This window comes from Lithobates pipiens, unplaced genomic scaffold (genome assembly GCF_037356315.1).
Source record: "Lithobates pipiens isolate NorthernLeopardFrog02 unplaced genomic scaffold, aLitPip1_a1.2 Scaffold_27, whole genome shotgun sequence".
NCBI lineage: Eukaryota > Metazoa > Chordata > Amphibia > Anura > Ranidae > Lithobates > Lithobates pipiens.
The window spans coordinates 46,176,808-46,201,613 of NW_027507788.1; the positions used below are offsets into that span (position 1 = coordinate 46,176,808).

A 24,806-nucleotide genomic window follows, 5' to 3' on the forward strand; every position below is an offset into this window, starting at 1 on the left:
CATTGTCTCTGCCCATGGTGTTAAAAATGTAAAAATCATCCTGTAGCTTTTACAGGTTTGTTTGCTTTTTTAAAGCAAGGGTTTAAAAAAACAATGTGTTTCTCAAATAGCTCCATTACATGGTGTAATAAGTGAACTTAGCCTTTAAGCAGAAGATTATAGTACAGTAGTTAGTTACATATAGCTGAACTTGTTCAGAACTGAAGAAGAAGCTGCAAAATGTCTTCAAATTTACGGAACAATTCCAGCTACATGTGATTAACTACTATTCGCTATACAATGTCCTGGATGAATGAGAACCTTCACAGACATAAACAGGAGGTTCTCCATGAAGGTGGAAGGGAAGTTTTAGAAAAGGTGAATATGAGTTCATTACAATGTAATGTATGTACTGTAAGTGGCAACTATATGTGTATAGAGCAGTTCTACTTTTAAATATTAATAAAAGTGGGGGTTTTCTTAAAAATAAAGTTCTACATTATGGAATTCTCTACAATAAATAAGGGAACATTTACATGTTAAGTGTTCTAAACATATTGTGGAGTTACTTACCAGATACAAAAAAGAATGAGTGAAGGCATTGCCTTGATAATTATTATTTGGCAAAGAAGAGGCCATTTGTAAAGAGAGATCTCCAGTCTGTAGAAATAATTAGATGTCATAATAATAAACTACACCGATTCAGCCACAAAATAAAAGCCCACATTTAGGCAAACTGAGTGAGAAAGAATAAGTTCCATAAGATTTTTCTCTTTTTTTTGTTCCAAACAAGTTTTATTAACCATAAAAAGAAAAGGATACAATGGTACAAGATAACAGTATAACGTATTATGGCGCGTACACACGACGCATTTTTTCCATCAGAATAAACACCAAAGTCTGATTGCCTAGAACGCGGCGATGTACAACACGTACGATGGGACTAAAAAAAGAACGTTTAATAGCCAAGTTGATGGCTGATAACAGAAGAACGGAGCAGGACAGAGCTACCAGACATAATGCTTTAAAGAGAGATAAGAGAACACTACAGTTATATGTGCCCAGCTAAAAAAGAAATTAATCGGGTTTACATCCACTTTAAATGACTTCATACAATTTACTGTTCCTATGACCAAGGCAAGAGGTAAAAGGAAATCTGCCCAAAGGAGATGTGGACATCTAACTATAATGCAAACCTGTGATTCGTCCTTCAAATGCAATAGACAAAACAATAGATTTACTCAGTTGCCCAGTACCTCTCCTGCATATAGTCACCTTCCCTTCACTTCCCTGCTGACATGAACAAAGATACCTGTTATTTCTGAATATAATAAATCATGTGATTCATTGACTTTCTTCCAATGTAATGCGACTTGTGCTTGGCAGTTGGTCACTCAAACAGGGGCATAGAATTGTTTTTTCCTGGGGGGGTTCAGCTGTCTCAGATTACAGGATTTAGAGGCACTGGGGCCCCAGAGGAGAAAAAAGATAAAATGTGGGTATGGCAGAAATACATTTAAAAAAATGCTTAAAATGTAAGCCTACCTACAGATTACAGGGGTCCGAAATATGTAATGTAAATAGTGCAGGGTTAGGTGTATGTAATGTACAGAGTAAGGGGTCAGGAGTGGGTAATGCATATGCATGTAACATACACAGTGCAGAAGTCAAAAGTATAGACAGCCCAGCACTCTCTATGATTCATGCCACCGCCCCCTTATTTGTAGCACAGCAGTACCCCCTATTGAAATACACTGTGTACACAGATTGTGCACACACACACATTGCTATACCCATATGCACTATATACACATTCATATTAACACACTCAGTTACCCCTTTGGTGACATGACTGGCTTCCTTCAGCCTCTCCTGCCAGTGAGAAAGTGATCAGTGCTGAGGGGAGTGATTGTGTCCTGTTTAAGGCCAACCTCCTCATGCCTGTATAGAAAATAATGTAGGTGCCTGGAATCGACATGCGTGGGAACATAGACAATAGAGAAACATGGTCATGAGCAGTGTTGGGATGTAGAACACTAGGCAAAAGATGCAGAGCTCATGCCCAGGTGCGTGGTTTGACACCAATTGAGGAGATGGAATTTGGACCCTCCCTCATTTGCTTTATCTATGCCCCAGTGCTCAGGGAGCAGTTGCTGCACATAGAGGGTGATAATCATCTTCCCTGTGTAAGCTCCAACTGGGAAATAGCCCACACAGGGCTTCTTCTTCTCACTCCTGGCATTGAAAGGAATGGAAGGAGAGTAAAGGATAGATAAGTAGAAGATTCTGCTTATAAGTGAACTTGTTTTGTCGATCTTCAAGACTTTGCACTTTAGATAACACTAAGGATAATGCTTGCTTCGCATTCAGAAAATGGTTACTAAACTAGGCATACTGTTCCCCTTTTGATCACCATAATTTTGCAGTAAATGTCTTCCCTTGCCCCTATTGGGGGAACACAATGCAAAACCCATGAATATATAAAAATGTGGTATATACAAAACAGAGACACTTACATTAAAATGTGATTTTAAGAGCTGCAAGATATAAATCCCATATTGGTATATTACAAACTCTCTGCCTGATAGATCTTTGGGATGGACAGGACTTAGATCTCCTTCGCAGTTTACCTGTAAATCCTCTATATCTCTGAATGCATTTCTCAGTAAAGAATTCTCATCTGTGGAATCAAAATAAATGTTTGTGATATGTGGCTTGACAACATGGCAATAATAACTTTTTGAATGCATGTATCTCACACAGAGTGGTACTGTGGATAAATAAAAATATATAGCATGTGCCACATCCCAAACTAATCTGAACAAAGAAAAACAATTAGGGGCTTCTGGACTTTTTAGGAACCATACACAACACAAAAACCATAAAATAAAATTATAGGCTTTATTTCTTTAAAACATTTACCCATTGTAACATTGTAATCTATCACAACAATACTGGTAACCTCAATTTGCAATGTACAGTACAACCCGCGACTATATATTTTCAAATATTTTTGAAAACAAACAATATATATTTAATAATCTTATAAGTAGAATGTCTACTCGCGGTGTAAGGTATGCTGTTTAAACAAAGGAAGGCTCAACATGTTTCGCATGACTCGGCACGCTTCTTCTGGAGCTTGTATTAATTTGACTGGTAAAGCAATAAAGAAAAATAAATAAATACAATCATTAATCATAAACATAAATAACATATATAGTTTTGAAGAAATAAAACCTATAATTTTATTTTATGGTTTTTGTGTTGTGTATGGTGCCTAAAAAGTCCAGAAGCCCCTAATTGTTTTTCTTTGTTCAAACATGGCAATAAAAACGTAATATCCTACTTCCCAAATATTCCATAACTTTCTCAATATAAAATAAAAAGCATTTGTAATGTACCATTTGCTGCAAAACTAATAATGCACTTTACGGGGTGTATTTAATTTTTTTAAATTCTGCATAGTTGTTTATCCACTAGAACTGCATGCAAATTTGTTCTGTGTGAATGGGGCAAAAATCAAATGTTTTTAGGCTCTGCAGATCATTTGTTCATTATAACAAAAATAATTTGAATGGGGAAATATTGCATTATGACCACTAGATGGTCACTGAGCATGCTCTGCTGGCCATAATGTGGTACTTTCCCCATACACACTTTTTTCAATGATTACCATTGGTCTGCAGAGAATATAGTGTATGGACATTTGATTTTGCCCCATTCACACCAAATGCATTTAAATGCAGTTTTGATAGAAAAACAGCTATGCACACGTTTTATAAATACATTCATTTGTGATGCTACAGTTTATTCATAGAAACATCTTCTTAAAACCTAATGAGCAAGCTTTACATAAAATTAAAAACATTAATTGCTCAAGAGTGGAAAAAAAGTTACTATTGTGGTTGATCCCTAGAATGTTTTTTCTGTTTTTCCTATCAGGTTCATCGTTGTAAAATAGTTACAACTATTGAGCGAGGCTTGGACAGTGATCGGATGTATTCATAGCATTGACAGGAAGAGACACCTATGCCCCGGAAGAAGTTCTGTTGTAACAAAACCGGTCAGATAAAAGGGTTATCTCCTGTCGTCGCATTTGGATTGAACCAACGTCCTTGTCTTTGAACCGAGAAAGATTGTGTCCATGTAATGGCATGCTATACGTTACTTAAAGCCGATCTTTAAGGATTTTTCACTATTGGCATTTGACACATCCCATTGGACATCTTGCTTCGGGACCGGAGGACAATTCCCCTTGTGCTTTGATGTGGAAGAGCAAGTGTGGATGGAACATATAAGATACACAAGCCTTATCCCCCCCCCCCCCCCCATAATAGGTGGTCAATACCATCTGGTAAGAATACATGTTTTATTATGGTGGTGGTTATCACAAGGTGGAGGAATTGAATGAACAATCATTTGTGCACTTTTTATCAAAGTGAAGGCAATAAACTGATGTCAGTTGGAAGACACAGACTCATTGTTTTACATTTATATTCTTATGCATATTTATATTTTTGTTTAGCGCACCACTTTTGCTATACATTCATTATTTATGGGCTTATATTTCACGTCAGTGGTTCTGCTATACACAAGTTTAATATGTTTACCCAAGCGTAGTTTACTTTCCTTTTCATATTTATTTAATGAGCAAAAGGCTCATCATGATACATATGATGCATTAAAAATCAACTTTCCTACCTGAACCATTCTTGACTCCTGTTAGCTTAATACTCTGAACATTGGCTTTCAGCTGACTGTCTACTTCCTTCAGTAGAGATAGCAATAATGAGGATTCTTGAAGTTTGCTTGTATTTTCATCTGTTCAACCAGGGAAGGAGGAGTAAAGATATTTAATTAGTGTCAGATATTGCTATTACTATGATAAATGTATGACATTTTTTGGTAAAATATTTTGTACAAAAAAAACACAAAAGTAAAATTTAAGGTTGCTGTGAACATCAGTTTAGTTAAATTGTTGACAGAATCAGATCTAAAAGGTCCAAACTACATAATACTGGAAAAGCAAAGAAAAATTTACAGAAAGTATACAGGGCTGAATTTGAGTGTTTCTTTACACAACACTGATGTAATATCAGGTATATCCAGTGTGATTAACCAGATGCTAGAAGAATTCCAACAAAGGAGCTGTGGTACATAACAATGAGTATCTTTGCTAGCATCTCTCCATGAGCCTGGTTTCATCTCCTCTTATCTTAAATAGCCCCATAATTCCTCGTTCACATTGAAGGCAACTTTGAAATCATGTGACTTTGTCTGAAATCACTTTATTTCAAAGCCGCATGTCAGTGCAACTTCAGGTGTGACCTTGAACTCATCTTTGCAACGTCTATGCAAGTTGCACCCTAAATCACCCAAAGTATTGCAGAAACGACTTCTTCAAATTGGTGCAGCACTGCAATGTTGGCATTGCGCTAATTTGAACAGTGCCATTGCCAACAGTATGTCAAAATCGCATGGCAAATTGCTCCAATGTGAACTAGGGCTAAAGTACTTAGAGCGGTTGTAACCCAAAAAAACAAAAACTATCCTGTTTCTTTAAAGCATGAATAACAGTAATTTGTCCATTTCTACAATCTAAAATACCTGGTTGATCCTGGCAGGTGCTGCCCTCCCCTCTGTATACTGACCACGTTTATCATGGCTGCTTATCCATGATACCGTGGTCAGTTTATGTGCCTCCAACAGCCCACTGTCTCTCCCCCTTCCCCCCTCCCTGGCTATCAGCTAGTCTCAGTGCTGATCTGCCCCCCACTCCTCCTCTCCTGCTAGTATAATAACTTTGCTATTTCAGAGTGCCTCTAGGCGCTCACGTGACCGCCCACCACCCTCCTCACCTCCTCCCGTCTGACGTCAGCAAGGGGTTTTCAGCCCCTCCTGCTGTAGTTCTCATAACGGGGGAGGAGAGCTGCGGATGGTCATGTGAGCACAGGCGCTCTAAAATAATGTATAAAGCTGCATATTTTTTAGAAAGCACATACACTGGGGCATATAACTTTATCAAACAGGGGGGATTCTAAGAAAAAAACAATGTGGCTTTACAACCACTTTCAGCAGGAGAACCTTAAGAATAAAAGTTTCAGGCTGATTGATATAGATGGTTCTTCATTAAGAGGTGATTGTTGGGAGCCAAACATTCTGTCACATTTGGGAAAAAGCTCCTGAAACACTGATTATACCTTGTTTAATGTTAGGAATAGCCCTGTAACTTAGTTTGACACAACTGAGAAATTGATGATTATTAATGATTAATTGATGATTACAATAAATAAACCCAACCATGTAAGCTTTATAGCATATCATTTCATGAATTGTACAATCCTAAAATCACCTAAATGACTGCTACCACAAAATGTCCTAAGCTTTTGGGAAGCCTAAAACAGTCCAACTGAGGAGTGGACAACAGCAGGCAAACAGATCCAATAAAAAACTGAACTGGGTTTGCCTGCAACTCAGAGAGCTGCTTGAAGAATGTTACACCAAAAAAAATGATATCAGGAGAGGCCTGAACAGAACTTAGAGACTTTGCAAACAGAACACCAGGATGGCAACAATGGCAAATCTGAGACACAGAATCCTGATGCCGAAGATCTCAAGAGGCACTCACTGTATCTAGTAAAATGTGCTTTGACGGTGAAGGAAGCAATCAAATCTTTGAGTCTAGAAGCTTGAATAATGGTCTGTTTGAACTTACTAGAGATGGTGGAATGGGAAGACATTGCAATCTAATAGGGACCATCTGGGATGACAAAGAGGGAATATGTTTATCATGTGCAAGCAATAATGCTGTTTTTGTTGTTGCATGTGACTGGGTATTCTTATTTGCTAAGTCTATTTGCCTTGAGTAAATCAACCCCTATGACAGCTGAAATTGTTTATTTCAGTTTTGAGAGTGATGACAGATAACTGTTTCCTCAGAGATAGATCCGCTTAGCAAGGATTGAAAAGATTTAGAACCATACAGTCTCTCAGCAGGTAAAGAGTTAAATGGCTGGTAAAGCCACAGGCAGATATAAAGCCACGGGCATTTATAAAGTCTGCATGCGAGGGTGCAGGAGCTTCCTTGTGGCCTCTGTGCTTACCATCGGCAAACAACTGAATTATTTGGGCCAAAAAAATCATGCATGAGTGAAGTAAAAATCTCATTGGACAGAGCAGAGGACACGGTCATGCCTGACAGAGCTAGGGAAGTCTAAAAATATGGCACAGACTATAGGAGCAGAGGACACAAAGATTTAAGGCTGCAAACGTTGTTCATATTAGTACGCACACTGCAAGCAGCACTGGAGCCCTTAGTGGAGTGTGAGCTGGAGGCACCTGGAACTTCCCTGACTGTGTCTAGAACCAGACATGGTGCAAGCACATGAAGCATGGTAGCTCAGGATATGTTGCAAGGCCTGAGGTACTCACAAAACTAGCAGAAGGTATCAGGTATAAGGTCAGATTGCTGGAGGTAACCAAGTCAATGCAGACGGCAGCAGGAATGAATCGAGACCTGGAGTTTTATGTGACTTTTATGAAAAGCAGGAGTAACAGTGGGGAGATGCCGCCACAATGTTGAATGCATGGGTGTACAACAATCAATCTGGTCAATGATGTCCGTCCCTCAGTATTACTCCTTCTGTGGTAGGAACTGGGGATTTAAAGCTGCCAGTAATCTGAAGGTTACTTTCAGTCTAGACCCATAATGTCCAGCCCAGCAGGGTCTGGGTATGGCACCCCAAAACTAGGCTAATGAAAGGCTGCCCTAGATGGCTGCTATGGTAGGTACAGCTCTGGCAGGGATGTCCTAATTGGAGAAAAAATGTTGAAGAAAAAACAGTGATAAAAAAAATAGGTTATTTTTTTCTGGAAGAGCCAAAGAAAAGATGTCCATACATATAGGACACTAGCAAAAAAAATGAAGGCATGCTGGTAGTAGGAGGGGGTTATCCTGGGCTGGGTTACAATTGTTTGTCAGTGTACATCCCTTCTGTAGGCAGCAGTATAACTAGAAGGTTTAGTACGACTTATGCCCCTCTAGATAGGAGACAAGGAAGAACATTTATTTTTAAAGGATTTCACATACAATTCTGATGATAAAATGAAAGTGCATGCTTTGATCATAGATTTACTTTAAGTGTTAGGGTCCATTTAAAGATCATGTTAAGGTTAGTAGTCAGCAAAAGATAGACCATGTTTTTGTCTTTCCCATTTACGGTACTCTCACCACTAAATGTCCAAGAACTAATTTGCCAAAAACTCAACATTCCAAGAGCTGATGATGCATCCTTGAGCTTTACATTAAACTTTAATTATGCCAGAGCAACAGAAAAAACAAAAATCATACTATACCTGCAGGAAACATTGAATTATACATATGATGAACTAAAAGTGTCGTTCTGGCAGCTGCAATTTGGTCAACTTTTTGAAATATGCTTATATCTGCACAATACAAATATAGACAAGAGCATGGTTAAGTTATTTACAAATTAAATAGAGGTATCTTTTTAAAAATATACAGTACCTATAAGTAATAGAAATTAAAGAAAAGCTAAGTAAAGCGGAAGATGAGAGAATTAATATAAACAATATGGGTTAACTAAAGGTTTAAAAGAGGAGTTTAAAGCAGAGCTCCACCCAAAAGAGGAAACTTCACTTATCTGCCTATTTCCCCCTCTGACTCCCCCCAACTCCTTCCCCTGCTGCCGGGCAGTTCAAAATGGCGATGGCAGCACCTGAGAGCCAACGGAAAAATCGACTGGGGTGCCGATATCAAGGGATCCCCGGACAGGTAAGTGTCCTATTATTAAAAGTCTGCAGTTACAGTATTTGTGTCCCTCTAAGATAACAGCCTCTTTGCCTTTAGCAAAAAACAACCTCTATGTGTTAATAGCAGCTGTCAGAACTCCTGATACACAGAGCCGAACTGCCTCTGTGTTGACTTGACCTTGTCACCCCCTCCCCCATGTGCATTGCCTACAGTCTCTGTAGAAATTTGGAACATTCGCAACACTGTCATTAAAAACATTATTTTTATGAATGTTTCAACGTCAGTGCTGCCTATGCCAAAAATTGTACATGAAAACTTGTCTCTGTATTTACTATTATCAATGAAAGTTATGGCATTAATCTCTTTAGAGTCCTGCTTGTGGGTTCAGTTTGAACCCATGTTGGGATTAAATTCTGCTTGTTTGGAGGTTTATCAAATGTGACTGATGATGTCAATATTTGGTCATTGATGTCATTTGGCAGCAAGGCCCAGGAGCTGCCATTTGCTGTGACTGAGCAACAGGATCAAATGTATTGCAATTATTTATTTATTTTTCCGGTGGGTCAGCAGACATCGTTCGCCATGATTGACAAGGATCTGCATTGCCAGCTGATGTGAATGACAAAAGATTTACATTATGGGACATTTTTGAGATTTTTTTTTTTTTAATAGAGAACTTTTCAAAAAGTGTTTGTCTATATTTACTGCTTACATTTTGTTTGGGGCTAAGTAGGGGTATTATAGTATCTAGAGGCCCCTTTTCAAAAATTTTAAAAGTGGCCCACAAAATCCAATCAGTCCCCACAACCACCAGGCCAGAGCTGTGAGGAAGAGGCCCTTGCCTTCATCAACAGTAGGACAAGGTACTTCGCAAAGGCATGTGGCCTAGTACGGTTCAGGATGAATGGTCCATAATCTCCCCCCACCTTTCCTAGCCAGCCAGGCTTCATGCTCGGGTAAGGGTCTGGCATGGATTTTGGCAAGGACCCCAAACTTCTAATTCTGGTCTTTTGCTTGGAGTTCCCCTTAAAATCTATACCAAACTCTAATAGTCTGAAATGGAATTTAAGGGGGCCCTCACACCATTTTTATTTATTTTTTTGCTTAGTGTCCTCCTTGACATCCATACAAGACCTTCATTAAGCAAAAAGGGTGTGGTATGTATTTTTAAGGGTAAACCCATGCTGATTTTTTTTTGTTTTTGTGGTGTCTCTCACTAACATCTATACCAGACCCTCATTAGACCCTTATTAAGGATAGATGAAGAATGCGCAATATTCCCACCGCACATATTCCTGGAAAAGGCCGTAGAGTAAGTGAGTGCAGATACCAACTGAAGACTGGTGACACCATGTATAAACGTGTATATTGCCAGCACACCATGGATCATCATAATGTCCAAACATTTATTTGAGACTGTCACAAGATAGTGTTAATATTGTGCAATTTTTTTGGGGCCATGCAGACCCTCTTCATTAGCCATGTGTTGAGTGCAAAATACAATGAAAAACTATTTTATGAACCATCCATCAATCAGAGAAAGGAACTGCCCCCCCAAACCTCTGACATCATAGAGTAGCAAAAACATATTGCGCAAGCAGGCATCATATGACATCCTAAATCCCACTAAAATGAATGCAGAAATAAACAGTAAATAGCCCTGGCTAATCATAGTTTATCTTGATGTACAACATGCACAACTAGTATAAGGTGAAATGCAGAAAGCACATCCATTTACACAAAAACTACCAATTGGAATACATTACTGCATTCCTGAAATGTACACCCTAAAAATATTTTAAAGAGCTTTCCCATCTCACAGTTCACAAGGGTTTCATGTATCTGCTCTAAAGACAGTGACAGAAGAAATTTGGTTATACGTGATGTATCACACATTTCAGGAATGTGCCTTTGCTGCTTCCTTATTTCTCTCTTCCCTTGCCTCTTTTTTCTCCCATCCCCCTCCTCCTTGTTTTTCCCCTTTCATCTTTGTGGCATATCCCTTATTTTTCCTGATTGCCTCCAATTTTACTGTTTCTCCTTTTTTACCTTTTTATAAAAGACATTTTTCTTTCCTATTTCCATTTTTTATCTTTGTGCTCCTTGTTTCTACTTTTGACACATTCCCTTTTCTTTCCTAATGACTCTGATCTATACTGTCTCTTCCTTTTTCCTTTCCATCCTTTTTGCTATTCTCCCTCTCCTCCTTCTTTCACATTGCACACTTGCTGATGTGTTTAATTTGCTTTGGTTCCGTTGTTTCCCCTGCCACCATACCCTGAAAGGTGCCTCTTCGATCCATTTAGCAGCCCATATTTGATAGCCAGGTGCTTGACATAAGGTGCTTCCAGGGCGCCAGTGGCCCAGCCATCTAGCATTCTTAGCTGTCTTTGGTGTGAGCACCATGCCCTCCGATTGGATGGTAGTCCAGTAACCCGGCAATTATAACACAAGATTCGGAGGACAAGCGTTTGATTCTTAATCAGGCTCATCAGACAAATGTGTCTGGTTGGGTGATGTGATATAGAGCCTCCCACAATGCTACAGTATGTATATGCTTACTTATGCTTACTTATTTCACTTTATAAATGGGGCCTTCCTTTGTTATTTGTTATATGCCTGCAGGTTATGTATGATTGGGCAGGAGGAAATGTAACTGCAATATAATCCATGTACATACTGTCTACCAATAGAGTCAGAATCTTCTGGTCACTGTTCTGTAAGTTGGGATTTCTTTGTGGTATATCCAGATCTGGATTGCTGGACTCTTCAAGTTTTTTCTTTATCAATATTTCCTTTTCAATTTTCATATCTAGCATCTCAAGACTCTGTTGAAGAGCCTTCTCTAGAAAAGTGATAGTTTCATCGTGTTCCTTAACAAGTTTCTAAAATATAAGCAATAATACACAATATTAAGGCCCAAACAAACAGTTATATTAGGTCAGCAATTTTTTTTAAGTGACTGCACATAGTAAAAATATTTCTACAGAATTGTCTGATTGTTTCTTTAGAAAAGACCAAGCTTTCAGAAGATCCCTTTAAAAAAAAAAAAAAAAAAAAATACAATCAAACCAGTGTAATAGATTGAAGCTGCTTTGACCATCCCCCTCCCCAGCCCCCACATTAAAATCAATTACTTTAACCTCCCTGGCGGTGTGATTGTTTCAGTTTTTAGGTGCTGAAAGCGGTACAATTATTTTGCATTGAAATGTGGCGTTTTATATTGTAGTCCTGTAATTCTTAGGAATAACTCACTTAAATCTGTCCAAACCAGAGTCTAGCAGACATCCAGGGTATGATAAAGTTTGAAAAATGAAATCATAAATTATAATATAATAAATAACTATAAATAATTATACCAAATAATAATATAACAATAATACAAATTATTCAATAACGTAATCAACTCAAAAACACTGAAATTTGCTCAGTCGCAGAATTGTCACTGTCATTACTTTTCAGTATTTGATGACGGATCTCCCCACAAATCGCTGTCGCACAATTCTGCGAGTGATTCTAATTTATTATCGCTGTTTTCGCTGGTCTAAAACCATTTTTGATGTAAAGGGACAGTTTTGGCTGCTATGGACAATCTCCAGTTTTCAGGCATAAAGAACAGTTTTTATATTATAAAACTGCATGAAGGACACTGGACAGAACACTAGGGACAAAGGGGATGTGAAATAATTACATTATACTGTATGTAATGTGTGTGTTTAACTTTTTGAATTTGGCGCCGTTCTCCGTCCCTGTGCGTCGCAATGCTCGCAGGGAACGGAGCTCGGCTCCGTGATAGATCGAGCGAGACACGGCTCATTCGTACAGTGCGCGGACATCCAGGGGACAAGGTAATCCCTGGATTCAGCGATGCGATCCCGAGTCTGGCTCTGGGTTACCGCTTTTGGTACAGAATCTCCACCCCGAGCCAGACTCGGGAATACCGCCAGGGGGGTTAATGATTCCAACAAAAAAACGTACCAATGAAGTGAAGCAACTTAAACCTCTACTAGAAAATCAAAAGCACACAAATCTTTTTATAACCCTATAAGCCCTGAATTTCACTTTCTATAGAGGAACCTACTGTATATAATAATAGTAGGAAACATTTAATTAATAAAACCTATATTGCTTGTAAGCTTAGGGGAAAATATCAAACATACTAAAAGCTTACATATACATGGACATTTATATTTTCCCTATATAGGTTCAACTATTTTTCTATAACCTAAAATTCCAAAATTCTGAGAAATGTAAATTATGAAGTTTTTAACAGCATTTGTATGTTTTATTTTTTATTTTTTTTAATCATATAGAAGATTTCTAAATCTGTACTAGCTTTCCTTATGGTCCTTTTTATTGTACTGTATAAGTCCTGGCGGTGTGTATTGAGAGGGCCAGGGAGAATGGCTGCAAAAGCATTAGTTAAAATCTGAACTTGCACTTAGACAGTGCAGCCAATTTTGCCTGACCTCTTTCATCAAATCACTCAATTCTCCCCGTTCTAGCTGGTCCTGGAGTTTCAGGCGTTCATCTAAAATTTGTTTTCTGTGAGCCTGTTCCACTTCTGCCTGCTTGGCTTGCTTGAATAATGCTTGTTCATCTAATGGAACGTTCCTCTTTTGTTCTGATGACATCATTTTGCACTGTAACAAAATATATATTAAAAGGAAAAGCAAAGGAACTTAAACTTATTCTCAGAAGTAGGAGTTAAGAAATTACCATAACTTAAAAGATACATTAAACCGTAATTAATTCATTTTAAATCTCATTTAAAGATCAAACAACAGAACACAAAGGCTAGAGTAACTATTGAATTGTAATAAACACTAACTGAAAATGTGAATTGATTTTCAATAGAAAATATTTTTAGTTAATTAAAATAATGTACAATAAAAGTATATATGTCAAAATTTCTATCAGTGCTAGGCCAGTTTTATATAACATGGCCAACAGACCAGGATCTCGGATGCAACTGGGTTGCCTTAACAGTTGTGCATTCTCAGAATGACAGATTTTTTTTTTCCAGTGATATAGCTGTAGCCACTAGCCAGGATATTTACACCAAAAACACATATTTTACATATCAAAGTGAACAATAAGTATTATGCTCTTGGAACAGTGGTTCTCAACGCCTTTCCTCAGGACCCACTAACAGGCCAGATTTTAAATATTACCTTGGGGAGATGCAGACCACAATACTGCAATCGCTGAGCAGAAAATGATATCACCTGACATGTATTTCAGTTATCTTGCAAACCTGGCCTGTTAGTGGATCCTGAGGACGGGAGTTGAGAGCCACCGTCTTAGAATATAATTTTATCATACAATGCTTACTTCTCTGGTCTGCAGCTTTACTCCTCTTTGGTCATATGTAGTTTATTTTTAGATATTGAACATGTAATTACCTGTTGGGTACTCTCAGATATCTCTTTAAGCTCTTCCTTTAGATGTTTCAATTGCTGTTCTACAAAGGCCTGAAGTTCATATTCCAGACAATTTGCTTCCTCCAAACATGCAAGAATGTGTACCTGTCAAATTATATTGTGCTAGTTATATTTCATTGTTTGATCTGAGAGAAGTATTTCAGAACACAGATACGAATAAAAACATTGATTAAGCAAAATTCATCTTTAATTTGTTGAGTTATGTAATACATAAACAATATATCCTTGGGGACAGCCTTCCCAGAAGAGTTGAAGCTGTTATAGCTGCAAAGGGTGTGCCAACTCAATATTGAACACTATGGATTAAGACTGGGATGCCATTACAAGTACAGTGGGTGCTGCTGATATTGTGCCAATCTCGCCGCTGTTAACTGTGAGATTGACAACCGTGAGCCCCGTCGTGGGAGCCAGCGCTGAGCTATGTCGCACCTCCCGCTCGCTGCCCCCAATACATTCCTATGAATACGCTGCATCTCACGGGGGCAGCGAGCACGAGAAGCACAGCCTCGCAGCGGTGATCCCATCGCGCTGGAAACACAATATCGGCGGCAGGTACTGTATGCGTCAAGGCAGACATCCCAATACTTTTGGTAATATAATGTAAATATATATATATATATATATATATATATATATATATATATATATATATATATATATATATATATATATATATAAATATACACAGCATCTCACAAAAGTGAAAATACCCCTCACATTTTTGTAAATAATTTATCACAATTTATCATATCTTTTCATGTGACAACACTAAAGAAATTACACTTTGCTACAATGTAAAGTAGTGAGTATTCAGTTTGTATAATGGTGTAATTTTGCTGTCCCCTCAAAATAACTCAACACACAGCCATTAATGTCTAAACCAATGGCAACAAAAGTGCATACGCTGCTAAGTGAAATTGTCAGAATTAGGCCTAATTAGCCATTTTTACTCCCTGGTGTCATGTGACTCATTAGTGTTTACAAGGTCTTTACAAGGTGTGAATGGGGAGCAGGTGTGTTAAATTTGGTGTTATCGCTCTCACTCTCTCATACTGGTCACTGGAAGTTCAAGATGGCACCTCGTGGCAAAGAACTCTGCCTAGGCTATAAGAAGATTGCCAAGACCCTGAAACTGAGCTGCAGCACAATGGCCAAGACCATACAGCGGTTAAACAGGGCAGGTTCCCCTTAGAACAGGCCTCACCATGGTCAACCAAAGAATTTTAATATGTTGTCTTTGAGAAATAGATGTATGAGTGATGCAAGCCTTGCTGCAGAGGTTGAAGGGGTGGGGGGTTAGCCTGCCAGTGCTCAGGCCATATGCCGCACACTGCATCAAATTGGTCTGCATGGCTGTTGTCCCAGAAGAAAGTCTCTTCTAAAGATTATGCACAAGGAAGCCTGCAAACAGTTTGCTGAAGACAAGCAGACTAAGGACATGGATTACTGGAACTATGTCCTGTGGTCTGATGAGACCAAGATAAACTTATTTGGTTCAGATGGTGTCAAGGGTGTGTAGCAGCAAACAGGTGAGGAGTACAAAGACAAGTGTGTCTTGCCTACAGTCAAGCATGGTGGTGGGAGTGTCATGGTCTGGGGCTGAATGAGTGCTGCCGGCACTGGGGAGCTACAGTTCATTGAGGGAACCATGAATGCCAACATGTACTGTGACATACTGAAGCAGAGCATGATCACCTCCCTTCGGAGACTGGGCCACAAGGCAGTATTCCAACATAACGACCCCAAACACACCTCCAAGATGACCACTGCCTTGCTAAAGAAGCTGAGGGTAAAGGTGATGGACTGACCAAGCATGTCTCTCCAGACCTAAACCCTATTGAGCATCTGTGGGGCATCCTCAAATGGAAGGTGGAGGAGCGCAAGGTCTCTTACATCCACCAGCTCTGTGATGTTGTCACAGAGGAGTGGAAGAGGACTCCAGTGGCAACCTGTGAAGCTCTGGCGAACTCAATGCCCAAGAGGGTTAAGGCAGTCCTGGAAAATAATGGTGGCCACACAAAATATTGACACTTATGACCAAATTTGGAAATTTTCACATAGGGGTGTACTCACTTTTGTTGCCAGCGGACAATGACAATGACATTAGTGATTGTGTATTGAGTTATTTTGAAGTGAACTTAAGTGACACTGTTATACAAGCTGTATACTTACTACTTTACATTGTAGCAAAGTGTCATTTCTTCAGTGTTGTCACATGTAAAGGTATAATAAAATATTTATAGAAATGTGAGGGGTTTGTGATATACTGTATATATGTATATATATCTCAATAAAACTACAGAAAAGAAGTCTAAATTTTTTTCACAATCCCCCCAGTGCAAAATTACATATTTGACTCACTGATCCCAACTTAGCTTTAAACATTGTGTATATTAGCTGATTATATATTAGCTTATATGCCTATTTCTGTTTGTAATGGGAAAAATGTTTGGTATCATAGTTATACAGGGAAAAGACACGTGTATATGCAGATTTGGTATTTTACATTGCTACATTTTATATACAATGATTGCATTAAAATAATGGATTTACCTTCATCAAAATCCTTGAGGCATAATCAAAACACCAATATTAATGTTTCCCTCACTATTTAAGAAAGTGGGAGATGTTTTCCTTCCCTTTTCATTTCATTATTTACAAATCAAACCCCTTCCTTTAGTACAACTTGATGACCTGTTATCAATTATGGAACATAATTCTTCCAGCAATTCAAATACAAATATATGGATTCATTTGAATCATACTTTACGTCAGTGGCGGCCTGTCCATTGGGGCGCCCAGGTGCCACCCCCTCTATCCACAGCCACCACCCCCTGCACCACTGTCCCCATGCACATGAATTATAGTTGCAGGGTGTTTTGTGAAGCACCCGATTAGAGCCACAGGCTCTAATAGGCTTCAAACTAGGGTGGGCTCCTGGCACAGAGCATTGTGCTACGAGCACACCCAGGTGTTATAACAGCAAATTAATATTCACTATTAAAACACTGATCCTCAATCTGGCCAATCAGAAATGGGTTTGAGACCCATTTTCTGATTGGCCAAAAAGAGAAGAGTCCCAATTGGCCGCTGAGAAGGAGAAAGGAAGCAGAAGTCGCTGCGATGCCTGTGGAGAGCAGGGGAAGGGAGTGCTGCTGAGTAGGGGGAGCCACCGGTGAAGCCGGGAAGAAGCATTGCCCACCATAGAATGGGGTAGATGCTTCAGACCAGACCGACTGGGGGGGGGGTGTTGATACTATTTGCCCCCCCCCCCAAAAAATTACCACTGCTTTACATTATGTTCTTTCAAAAAGCTGTGCTTACTAAACAGTTGTTACTCTGTTTACAGCCAGTGGAAAAAGATTTAAGCAGTGCTGATTTTCCATCACTGAAGCCTGAAGACACACAACTGGTGTCCAAAACTTCTCCCTTCTGAAAGGATCACTTCTTTTACACAAAACTTGTATTGTTTTACTGGTCCAAACCTGACTTGCAATATTTGAAACTTTTGTGATAGTTCATAAATTAGCTTTTATGAGGTGACTGGATTTAAACTTATCATGGGAAAAAATGTGTGGCTAATAACTTTACAAGAAAGGTATTTACAATCATTTTACAAGAAAGGTAGTTGCCGCTTTGTAGCCCAGAAGTACTGGGCTACGTGGACTAATGATAAATCCAGCCCTGAACCTGAATTTAGTAAATATGTTACATATTCTGTTGGGTACTCAAATAATGTAATATCTAGTCTATGAAAGTATATTTGTCCACTTTTAATATCCCATTTGAGCTCTTTAATTATTCACGTGCAACCAAGCCTTTTCTGGCACTTTTTTGTTTTGTTTAATCAGTAATTATTGTTAGATACTTAGAACCCCCAAACAAGACCCTAGAAAATAAAATGGCGATCATTGCAATATTCTAAATCATGCAGTATTTGCATAGTCTTTTTTCAAAGGCAACTTTTTTGGAAAAAAATACACTTTAATATCTACCCCAATTTTTTTAACAAAACATGAAAGATGACGTTACGCCAAGTAAATAGATACCTAACATGTGATGCTTTAAAATCTCCATAGGCGACAATTTAACCACTTCAATACAGGGCACTTAAACACCTTCCTGCCCAGACCAATTTTGAGCTTTCAGCGCTGTCGCACTTTGAATGACAATTGCGCGGTCATGCTACACTGTACCCAAATGAAATTTTTATCATTTTTTTCCCCACAAATAGAGCTTTCTTTTGGTGGTATTTGATCACCTCTACGGTTTTTATTTTTTGCGCTACAAATAAAAAAATACCGAAATTTTTGAAAAAAAAAAATGTTTTTTTTGTTTAAGTTTCAAAACTTTGTAAATAAGTAAGTTTTCTCCTTCACTGATGGGCACTGATGGGGCTACACTGATGGGCACTGATAAGGTGGCACTGATGGGCACCAATGTGGCACCAATGAAGTGGCACTGATAGGCGGCACTGATGGGTGACACGGATGGGCGACACGGATGGACGACACGGATGGGCAACACAGACAGACACTGATAGGTGGCACAAATTTGCACTGATAGCTGGCACGGATGGGCGGCACGGATGGGCGGCACGGATGGGCATGGATAGGCGGCACAGGTGGGCATGGATAGGCGGCACAGGTGGGCATAGATAGGCGGCACAGGTGGGCATAGATAGGCGGCACAGGTGGGCATGGATAGGCGGCACAGGTGGGCACTCATAGGCGGCACAGGTGGGCACTCATAGGCGGCACAGGTGGGCACTCAGGCGGCACAGGTGGGCACTCATAGGCGGCACAGGTGGGCACTCATAGGCGGCATCGGTGTTATAGTAATGGATGCCAATCAGTGCCAAACAATAATGCATGCCAATCAGTGATGCCCATTGTGGGCACTGATTGGCATCCATTATGGGCACTGATTGGCACCCATTGTGCTGACTGGCATCCCTGGTGGTCTAGGGAGGATTATGGATTTTATTACCTTTTCCCTGGTGGTCTAGTGGTGTCCCTGGTGGTCCAGTGTGGGCATCCTCAGGGGGGCTGTGCTGATAATCGATCAGCACAGATCCCCCCTGTCAGAGGAGCAGCCGATCGGCTCTCCTCTACTCGCGTCTGACAGACGCGAGTGAGGGAAAGCCGATCACCGGCTCTTCCCATTTACACTGTGATCAGCCGTGATTAGACACGGCTGATCACATGGTAAAGAGTCTCCGTCGGAGACTCTTTACCGAGATCGTAGTTGCCGGGTGTCAGACTGACACCCCGCAACAACGATCGCCGCGATGCGCGCCCCCGGGGGCGCGCAGCGGCTCATAATCCTAATCACGTCATATGACGTCCGGTTAGGATTATGAAACCACTTTGCCGCCGTCAATTCCCTATAGGGCGGGCGGCAAGTGGTTAAAAATATATTTACAGGTTACCTGTTTAGAGTTTTAGGTTACCTGTTTAGAGTTACAGAGGATGTCTAGTGCTAGAATTATTGTTCTTGCTCTCATTTTTTATGCAGTCGCTTCTTCATGCGAGCACAGAGTGACGGGGTACTTTTCTTATTTTTTTTATTTTTACACTGTTCCTTTAAAAAAAACGTTTTATCACTTTTATTCCTTGTAATAGAAATAAGGGATGACAGGTCCTCTTTACAGAGAGATCTGGGGTCAATAAAACCCCAAATCTCTCCTCTACCTTTAAAAACAGAAGGTAAAAAAAATATGATCTTTTGCTTAAAAAAAAAATAGTTTACTTCGACCCTAGGAAGTGACATCATGACTTCGCTCCAGTCCTCCAAGACCATAGAGGTGATCAGAGACGATCAGGTTGAGCGACCTGTCAGATCATTTCTTGGTAAGGCTGAGAAACACTGGCAAATGGCTGCTCCCGCTGCTTCTGAAAATGATCCACCAGATAATTAGCTGCAAGGAGCGCTTTCATGAGAAAGCCTGTCAACGGCTGAAACAGGCAATACCCCCTGATGTGTTTGGTCACTTCCTGACTTCGTCTGAGACCCTCAGACAAAGTCAGGAAGTGACGAAACGTGTCAATGACTTGATCTACCGGAAGTGATGTGTGTGCTTCACGTGTCCGTTCCATGGGCTGAGGAACAAGGAAGCCGACCGCTGCTGTACACAGAGGATGCTCTTTCACCCTTCCGGTGACCGTGAAAAGAAAGGCACAGTGCACCTTATTTTTTGCTTCATTTTTATAGTATCTGGTATGCTTAACTTGTATAAAGGGGGTGTTTTGGGATTAATAAATGTTTTATCAGTATTACACTAAGTGGCCATTGTATTCCTCTCACATGGTTTACTGGAGCCCCTGTTAAGCGAGACTGACATCTGGTGGAAGTTTATAGGGGAGTGGTGGAGAAGCATATTTACAATTATAGGCGCAGTATTGCTGTATATCTGGTGAGTGCATCCCCATAGGGGAAGTTTGCCTTATGTGGTGAAGTGTATGGTGGAAATTTCCTTCACAGAACACAGCAAAGACTTTAATAGTTCTCCTCCGCTACTATTTGTTTTTCATTTCTGGAATATATATATATATATATATATATATATATATATATATATATATATGAAAACTTGTCTGATCAATTAGATTGGACAAGAAGCGCTGCTACAATATTTTTAAGGACTTTTTAGGGCTTTTATATTGTACCCATTATTTTTCCCATTATATTTAAGTAGCTGCTTTTAAAGTGTACATTAGGTTTGTGCACTTTACATTTAATATTGTGGTGTTCATTGGTCCAGGGCGCAGAACAGTGTTTAGGTGGGTGTTCAAATATCATTATTACAATACCGGTTTATGGCTGATAGTTTCATAACCCCAGTAAACCACTTGCAAATCTCAACGTACATATACGTATTGCTGTTGGCAAGTGGTTTTATTACTCACTCTCCTGCTCATCCAAGGAAACACCTTGCCCTGAGCCACAGTTTTGTTTTTAGTGGCCTGGTGCATTTTTGTTCAAAGCAGTTACACAAGGTAAGTAAAAATGACTATTCCCTCATAAGGAAGAGAGGCCACTCATAAATATTAATGTGATGAATTCTTCTATATTTATTGTTTGGGGGATTATTTTATGAGCAGAGTTGATGTGTTGAGCATCAGGCTGCATTTACTCATGTGTCTCCCCTCTATAGCCTACATATAGAATGTCCTAATATGTGTAGGACACGCATTGTCCCCCATGATCAATGTCTGATGCAAGCACTGGGTATAGAGAACATTCAGAAATTAACTTTCAAAAAATCATATTTATTATTCTGTGTGATGCAACCCATGTTATTTTCATACACCCCATTAGTTCAACAATTTCAAACACCATGGAGAAAGAAATGAACATAGAAAATATTAAATAGGATGAAATACTCACTTTGTCAGAACAATATTCCTTCAGTTCACTGGCAAATTCCTTCAGATGACGTTCCCTTAGTTGAATTCGTTTTAAGACATGCTGCAAGTCTGTAAATAAAAATCTGACTTCTGTTTTGTTGTTAAATAGATGGAATAAATCTTCTTGGCAAGGCATCTTAAAAATATAAAGTTGGATAACAGAATTTGATGATGAATCTTTTCATGATGCATGCATATTATTACATATTTAACACATTATGTGTTTTATAACTTACGCACATAAGTGTGTAGAAAAAACAAAACTTACAATTATGAGCCCTGTGTGTATTTTACATGGTATATATCACAACATGACCTGCTCTGGCTAATGCACATTTTTTGTAAAAGTATATGTCACCTTGAAAGTGCAGAGTGGTAAGTGGTGGTTTCTTTCCCAGGCTGTAGTGCAATCTATTCCTTAGTTACACAGTTATTACAGGTATTCCTTAGTTACACTGCGTGTGATGAGTCTGAAGCATTATGGGTGGAACTGTATATGGGTGTGCGTGCTACAAAGGTTATCATTGTTAGTGTGTTAAAGATCTCCCAGTGTTAACGAGGAGATAGAGACTGAGGTCCTTGCACAGATGGAAGGGGCTGCAAGGGCTAGGACAGTGATAATAATGTTTTTTTTTTACTACCTGGAAATTGACTGGAGTAATTGCACTGCTGGGACAGATAAAGGGTAAAAATTTAGAAATCTATTAAAAGACAATTTTATGGTCCAGTTTATTGAGGCCCCAACTGGGAATGACGCTCTGCTGGACCTGGTAATCTCAAACCATGGATAGCTTATTACCAATGTTCATATAAAAGAACATCTGGCTAGCAGTGACCATAACATTATTTCATCTAATTTTATCCGTAAGCAAAAAACACATACGGGAAAGATAAAAACACTTAACCTTAACCCTTTCACTGCCAGGTCCGTACGACGTACAGACCTACAGAAGTGTTCGCAGGTGGCCAAGTCTGTACGTTGTACAGACCTCATTTCTCCCACTGCTATAAGCTCATTGTCACTTATGGTCATTGAAATTTGAAATTTGACCTTAATGACCTTAAAATTATATTTTTATAAATTATATTTTTTAGTTCATATCGCCTGTTATGCCGATAATAGTGCCCCTTGGTTACTTGGAGGGCAATTCTTTTTCTGTATGTATTGGGACGATGGCACTCCCACAGCACTCCATCTTCTCTGTGCATTAAGTATTACAAATAATAAGGATTGCCAAGTCCAGCAAACAATACATTCCATATTGTATTATTCTTTCTGATCTTAGTAGATCCTTGAAAACTCTTTCAACAGGAAATCTAAAACTTGCATTTTATTATAAGCAAAACTTACTGTGTTAGTGGAGTCGTGCAAGCTCCATTTTTTGAAGAATTTCTCTTGATCTTGTTTGTGGGCCTTGAAACACTCTTGTAGCAGTATAACAGTCTGTCGCAAATGCCTTTGATATAGCATAAAACATATGGCAAAATCCATTTTGCATCTGGTTTCTGAACACTTTGCCATTTCTTGTAATGATAATGTATCTTTCTCATGTAGCTAAAAAGAGGCAAGAATATTACTCTTTTTGTAGATGATAATTGTGTGTTATAGTAAACAACCACACTGAATATAAAAACAAAACACAAATTATCTTAGAAAAGAAAGCTAGTAAATCTGAAATGCAGACTTTGTACAAATGGAAATTCAGTTAGACGAACTATTACAAAGCAGAAATTCAGGGACTAGACATGTGCATGTTTCTTTGAATTTATGGATTTCTTCAATTTGAAACGTTCAAACTGATACATTTCGAACCAGTCAAAACGAAAATGTTATACTTTTTTTTATTTGAATGAGGCAAAGTAAAAAAATAAAGAAAAATCGTCATCAAATGACTACAATGACTCTTTAAATAGCCTTTGGCATAACAAAAACAGCATTATTTCGAAATGTTACTCTAATAACAAACACAGTGTTTGATTTCAGAAATATGTTTACAGTTCGAATTTTAATGGAATTCGGTATAAAATTTGATTCAAATTTAAATTAGAATTTTGGAAATTCAAACAAATTTATTTTTGTTATTCGGAGCATTCGGTAAACTATGTTTATACTGTAATTCGGGTATTCGGATATATCCGAATCCCCAAATAATGAAAAATTTATCAGAATATTTATTCGGAACAAAACAAACCGAACAGGTCTATCAGTGTCAGAAACCATGAATCAGACCCGAGACAGAATTGCAGATAAAATCACACTTGTATAATAATAATAATAATAATAGTAAAAGGTAAACAGAGCAACGTAGTCAAATCATAGCTAGAGTTCGTTAACTGAAACGGATAGTCAGACAAGCCAGGACATCAGGGAGCCAGAAATTAGTGTACTTCAGGACAGGCCAGGAAATCAGGAAACCGGAGAATCAGCATATTGGAACAGCAAGCAGGATCAGGAACCAGAAGGGACGTCAGCCAAGCAAATCTTCAACAGGTACACAGGAGAGATTCTCTAGATGTGTTGACCAAGGTGAAGGTAGAGAGGAACTGAACTGAACAGCTTAAGTAACCAGCAGGACTGAGGAACAGGATATCATCATCAGGTGAGTCACCTTGGAAAAGATTGGGGTTGGCAATTAACCAAAAGCTAAGAGGCCTGCTCTGAGAAGGGCTGAGTCCAGCCTTGACAATACCCCTGACTCAATGACCCTTCCCCCTCAAAGGACCACCAGGTTGGAGGGGAAAATATCTATAGAAAGCAAAGAGGAGGACAGGGGCATGTATGTCCAAGAATGAGACCCAAGAACGCTCCTCCAGACCGTACCCTTTCCAATGCACCAGGTACTGCATGCGCCCACGGAAACTACAGGAGTCAACAATGGACTGTACTTCATACACCTCATGGTTCTTAACCTGTACTGGGTGAGGACATGGCACTGAGGTGGTAAAGCGGTTGCAGACCAAAGGTTTTAATTAGGAGACATGGAATACATTTGAGATACGCATATTAGAAGGAAGGTCTAAAACTTAACACACTGGGTTAATCCTGCGAGGAATACGGAAAAGCCCAATAAACCGAGGTGCCAACTTCAGTGAGGGAACATGGAGTTGGAGTTTGTGAGATGACAGCCAGACACTGTCCCCAACCTGGTAGGAAGGCGCAGGCAGGCGTCTGTGACCAGCATAGAGTCTGTACCTATCATT

The 24,806-nt window shown here is 39.3% G+C and overlaps 1 protein-coding gene across 1 annotated transcript in view; it reads right to left on the bottom strand.

The window, feature by feature from the left end:
* Positions 1 to 24,806, bottom strand: part of LOC143932951 (uncharacterized) — a 71,532-nt gene that overhangs the window by 24,056 nt on the left and 22,670 nt on the right. The window contains exons 3-11 of the mRNA XM_077455883.1: positions 22,957 to 23,160; positions 21,586 to 21,741; positions 14,158 to 14,280; positions 13,222 to 13,395; positions 11,433 to 11,637; positions 8,335 to 8,424; positions 4,681 to 4,800; positions 2,496 to 2,659; positions 553 to 639 (exon numbers count right to left, since the gene is read on the bottom strand). Coding sequence (XP_077312009.1) covers positions 553 to 639; positions 2,496 to 2,659; positions 4,681 to 4,800; positions 8,335 to 8,424; positions 11,433 to 11,637; positions 13,222 to 13,395; positions 14,158 to 14,280; positions 21,586 to 21,741; positions 22,957 to 23,160 — 1,323 coding nt within the window. The remainder of the gene's footprint in view (positions 1 to 552; positions 640 to 2,495; positions 2,660 to 4,680; positions 4,801 to 8,334; positions 8,425 to 11,432; positions 11,638 to 13,221; positions 13,396 to 14,157; positions 14,281 to 21,585; positions 21,742 to 22,956; positions 23,161 to 24,806) is intronic.